The following is a 5,499-nucleotide window of genomic DNA, read 5'->3' on the forward strand; positions in this document are numbered from 1 at the left end:
ATTTCTTTACTATCCTGTTCAAAACAGTGAAGTCATCAAGAGGTACCTTCTTCTGACAGGTACAGCCATAATGCTCACTATAAAAGATTTACTTTAAAGAAGGGAAGCAGAGAATAAGACAAATCACCAACTTAAACTCTCCTTGTTCAAAAGATCTAATATGATTTTTGATGTTTATTGTCACTGAGAGCACTATATGAAGAGAAAGTAAAGAATCACCTGCATATGTTTACGGAGTTTCGTTAAGGCCTCTTCTGCTTCCTGAAAAGTCTCATCCAAACTTAAGGCTTTCTTATAGTAACTCTCAGCGTTTACTAGTTTGTCTTCCTCTTCCAACCTGAAATTCAAGTGGTAATTAATATACAGTTAAGCCACAGATTTTGATAGTTTTTTCCTTATTCTTAGGACTATCTTTCTTATTTGCACTATGACACTACCACTGCATCCCTCCAGGACCATATCACTCACCTTAGCCCACCTCAGTACAGAAGTAGAATAGTATTTCTGACACATTAGTATGTCCTAAAGTAGTAAACCATATTTTCTGACCTATTATTACCTCCAAATCATCATCAGTAATACTATTCTTTGACATGTCAATTCCAGTTTCAAAAATATTGTCTGTTTCTTCTTAACTCCAGGCTTAAAATAAACCTGTTTCCTGAATATTCAAAAGTGAAATTTTTTGGTACAGAGTTTAACCAGTATTTCAGTAGAGTAACAGAACACAAATACTTTAAAAACCAAACCACATACACAAACATCTCCTCCACCCCCTCCAGAAAAAAAACCCCAAACCAACAAACCAACCCAAAAACCCCCCAGCCCAAAGCCTGCTGGAATATATTCACACATTTGACAAGACTTTCTGCAAGCCTGGTATCCTACCAGTGAAAGTATACCAAGGATTAAACCTCAAATATTTTGCCAGGATTTTAACTGGGTTAGAGGAAAAAGTGTAAACTAACTGCATGAGCAGGTGTATTTCCAACAAAAGCTTTTATTTTTTTAAACCCAGCAAGGAGGGAAAGATGCCATTCTGTGTCCCAACTAGAATAGTATTAAAAAAATGTTATGAGAAAAATTGTCAACAACCAAATGAAAACATAACCCCAAGACTTACTGCCTGCCTCTTTCCACAAGAGTCTGACAGAGGTATTTTCTTGCATTTCTATGGGTAGGACAGTTTTCTAAAGCAATTTCAAAGTCACCTATGGCTTTGTTCAGACTTCCTTTTGTTGCATACCTAGAAAATAGACAAGTTGCACAGATTTTAGTGATGTTTCTCTTTCACAGAGTAGAAAACCCAATGAAACAAGCAGACTTACAGAGCTCCACGTGCTACCAAAGCTTCAACATTCTGTGGATCAATTTCCAAAGCTTTGTTGTACTCATTCATGGCTTCCACATGGCGCCCAACCTTAAAATAATCAACCCCAGCCTTCACACTGGACAAAAGGATTTAGAAAATATTATGTTCAGTTAGTCTGTGCAGGTTTCATACTGCAAACTGCTCACAAATTATGGCTCCAAACAAGTGACAGGTAATAAAACTTGACCTTGTTATCATGTACTTAACACTTGCATTCCAATTTAATGTCATAGAATGGAGAGCATTTCTGCAGACAGTGCTACTACATTACACTGGTTTTCATTTACAGAGTGAATATTTAAGCACTTCTCTGCACAAAACTCTGTGTGTGACCTACCACCACTACACTGGAACAGGCTTAATTATATCCAGAGTTAAAAATAACCATTAAACCAACGACATGAACTGAGTTGGATAGATGGTAAACACTGAAACCAGCTCATCTCAAACTCAAACATTTGAGGTTCAGGTAATATGAGCTGTAAAACCTTTCTTCTACATTTGCTAAGAGATTAATTGCTTCTCTTATTGGAAGAGAACCAAGAGATTAATTTCAGAACTTTGCGCAATAACTTTTTTTAAAAAATTAAAATTTATATTTAACATTACAAGCAGCTTTTTCAGCAATTAATCAAAGCTGCAAACCACTTATTTTAAGAAAAACGCTGCTTTGCTAGCGTAGAAACCAGAAATTCTGAGGTTTCAGATTTTTTTTTTTGAGCTGGTGGATTCAAGAGAAGCTTTTCCACAACAGATGAACATTGTGAGGACAAAAGTCTCTCTTCTGCCTCCTCCCTGCATAGCATGCCCACATACACATGCATAGCATAAAAGCAGTAGCACCTATCTAAAGCTGCTGTTTCAAATGCAGCCAGGGAAAAACTCTTACCTTTTAAAAGACAGCAAGTGCACTTAATTAAATCTACATTCTGAGGCTCAAATGTCAGGAGAAGCAGTAGTAAGTCATTCAACACCCAATTTTAAAATGGAAAATTGTGTCCTTGGTATTGCCTAAAATCTTACTTACATCTCATCAATGGGCCAACATGTAACAGATGTTCCAGGGAATGCTCACTTTAACCTGACACACATTTTGGCACTTGGTCTTAAAACTTTGTCTATCATGTACCCACTTAGCAGTTACGGCTACTTTCAAGTTCTTCCTGGTTACATCACTACACAGGCGCTGGAAAAACTGGTTCAATGTGTATTTTCTTTTAAGAAATATAACCTGTAACCTACTAACAATAAGCTTTGACAAGAGAAAGTATTACATACCATTTCAAGGCCCACGATTCAGACTGCTTTTTCCTCAATGCAGGGGCAAAATCTTCCTCATTGAAATTTTTACTTTAATGAAAAAGCAAACAAACCCATCAAGTTGATGTTCTGAGTCTACAAAACTAAACTTACAATATGTAATGCAGTTCAAATAAACTGAAATATTATTTACACAATGCTTTATTGCTCTCCCTCAGTCAGGAATGTTCTTCTGTATTTCTGAAAACAGCTTTTCCCAATCTATCCTAGAAGTGCTGAATCAAAGTAATATATCTGCAGCACGTTCAACAAAAACATATTCACACCTGCTTCGGGACCAAATATATATCACTGGGTATGTTTGAATCTATTTTACAAAAAAGAGCAGATGTACTACTAAAATAAATACTGTGAATAAACACCTGACAGAAGACACTAAAACTTAAACATCCTGTACTTCAATCCAAAGATATCGGCAAGATCTGAGCAATAAATTCCTAAAATGTTTGGTATCAAACATTATGCGTGGTAAGGTGTCTTGCTTATTCACAGCAATACAATTTCAAATGTAAGTTTCTTACTCTAGAAGAGTTTGCTTTTAAATATTTAAGGACATGTAAGCTGCAGTCATGCAAATCAAAACGGAAAAGGTTTAAGTATAAGTGGTCTCGTCTATCTCAATGGATTAGAATAATCTTCACAAAGCTACAGGATGGGAACAATGTAAAGATCACTTACATTTGAAGACTTCTTAGCAAAGACGGGGGATTTGATTCACTTATTCCTAGTTTTTCTGCTAAATATTCAACTAATGATGGATTACCAAATCCTGGGGAACGATGCAAAACCTCTTCAAATGTCTCTGCTGTATTAGCAACTTCCATGCTTCGCCTTAAAAAGAAACAACACATCAATGTACACAAACAAAACCTCACAAATACTATATTCGATTTTATGATGCTTATGTTTAGAATAAAAATGCCTATATTGATATTTATCACTGCTCACAAGTTGTTCTGTTTTACAGGCATACATTTTTCTACAATTTAGGAACTCTTGTATCTTTTAGCTTGAGTGAACTTCTGAAACCTATTTTGGTACCCATCTAGGTATCTCCAGGACATACAAAAATATTACAAAACCTGCAGAGAATGCTGTGTCTTCTTGTTTTCTAAGGGTAACTTTTGAATTTTAAAAATTTCATATTCCAGTCTCACAGGGTTCTTGTTTCTTGCCTTGTTTGGGGGTTTGTTTGTTTATCTGTTTATTGTGGTGTTTTGCTAACATAGCCCCACAGTGACAGATGCTTCACCCTGCTTTTTGCTTTCCTTACATTTTGGGAAAGATGGTTGACATATCCAGAAACAAGTATGTTATAGAGATAAACAGCAAAAAGCTTGTAATCATCCGATTAAATCGGAAAAAACATCAAGTTTAAAGAACAGTCTATCAAAAATGTTCTTCAGACACACTGAATAGACCTAGTAAGTACAGGTGAATAGCATGTTCTTACTTATAATGTAGTGGGAAGTCATCGGACGTAATTACGCCTAGTTTTGTACTGCACAAATGGGGTGGAAGAGCCGAGCTGTAAAGTGACACCGTGAGCTTCTCGTGGTAACGATCAACATCCTTGACAGCAGCTATAGAAACAGTGAAAGATAAAGTCACAGAAATGTCTCAAAACTGAAAGAGACTCCTAATAACTTCTGCAGCTACTTGCCTCGAATAAGGTCTCCAGTTTGATAATAAGATAAGGGATCTCCATGGTTGCTTTGAGAAGGCACATCTCTCAAAGGACAAAGAGCCTGCAATAGAAGAATGCAGGAATATCACAAACAAACCCAAAAGTTGAGAGTTTTCTGTCCCCAAGATTATGCCAGAATATGATTAGTTTAATCTTAATGCACATCAGAGCCATCATAGTTAAAAATCACAGTTTGGTTCAAGTAAAATTTATGCACCCATAAATTACAAACAACTCAGAAGTAGTATACATTGAGTATGGGCCATAAAAAGAAGCATCTGCTGGCTCAGCAAAGCACCATAAGCTATTCACAAATTCAGATGCCACCCACCATCCCAAAGTTCAGTTTCACCTTTCAGTTCACAAACCACTCCATTAAGAAATGCAAGCAACAACTTATACATTAAAAAGATACTATTTAGCCACAATAAAACACTGATCAAAGCTGTATCTTACGGTGATTTCTAAATCTGAAATTTCCCGTATGAAACGACTTCCCAGACAAATCAGCACCATGAAAAAGCCAAATTCACGAATAGAAGTAATCTTCCCAATCACAATATCACCACGGTCGATGTCTTGAAAAAATAATTCTCTCCTCTCTTCCCTGGGAACCTCCATGAACCGTTCCAGGGGTGGCATAACAGCGTAATAGTCTGCAACACATGACACACAGTTATGAAACAACTAAGCTTCAGCCTGAGAACACAAAATACTTCACTGTTAAAATTGCATTTATTAAACATGCAAAACTTGGTTTGTTCTATTTGTAACAGGCTGTTTGTGCGCAGCCTATAAAAAGCATAGCAAAATCTGTCACCCTGGTTTCAGCAATACCACTGATTTCAGTGCAGTGTCCTCACACACCCAGCACCGTTCCCGTGAGCCGGTCTACCTTCATTTTCTTCAATCGTTTCGGAGAGAGGCCCGTTGGGTCTCCACGAGTGAGCAAAAAGGAGATCAGCTTTTTTGGCAATGAAGCGCTTTATCTCGGTGTCAAGGCTCGTCCTCTCTTTGCTAGGGGAAAGAGAACCCGGTGAGAACCACCCGCGGCCCCTCACAGCTCACTCCCCGTCCGCACCGCCCCGGCGCTCCTTACCAGGCGGCCGGCGGTTGCGGG

The 5,499-nt window shown here is 37.6% G+C and overlaps 1 protein-coding gene across 1 annotated transcript in view; it reads right to left on the reverse strand.

The window, feature by feature from the left end:
• TTC14 (tetratricopeptide repeat domain 14) overlaps positions 1 to 5,396 on the reverse strand; it is a gene marked incomplete at its 5' end in the record, with an annotated part of 8,800 nt that extends 3,404 nt beyond the window's left edge. Inside the window, 9 exons of the mRNA XM_010010579.1 lie at positions 220 to 337; positions 1,124 to 1,246; positions 1,329 to 1,448; positions 2,651 to 2,722; positions 3,371 to 3,523; positions 4,146 to 4,275; positions 4,356 to 4,440; positions 4,836 to 5,035; positions 5,275 to 5,396. Coding sequence (XP_010008881.1) covers positions 220 to 337; positions 1,124 to 1,246; positions 1,329 to 1,448; positions 2,651 to 2,722; positions 3,371 to 3,523; positions 4,146 to 4,275; positions 4,356 to 4,440; positions 4,836 to 5,035; positions 5,275 to 5,396 — 1,123 coding nt within the window. The remainder of the gene's footprint in view (positions 1 to 219; positions 338 to 1,123; positions 1,247 to 1,328; positions 1,449 to 2,650; positions 2,723 to 3,370; positions 3,524 to 4,145; positions 4,276 to 4,355; positions 4,441 to 4,835; positions 5,036 to 5,274) is intronic.
• Between the last annotated feature and the right edge of the window lie 103 nt (positions 5,397 to 5,499).

Source organism: Nestor notabilis, unplaced genomic scaffold (assembly GCF_000696875.1).
Source record: "Nestor notabilis isolate BGI_N333 unplaced genomic scaffold, ASM69687v1 scaffold32142, whole genome shotgun sequence".
Lineage (NCBI taxonomy): Eukaryota > Metazoa > Chordata > Aves > Psittaciformes > Psittacidae > Nestor > Nestor notabilis.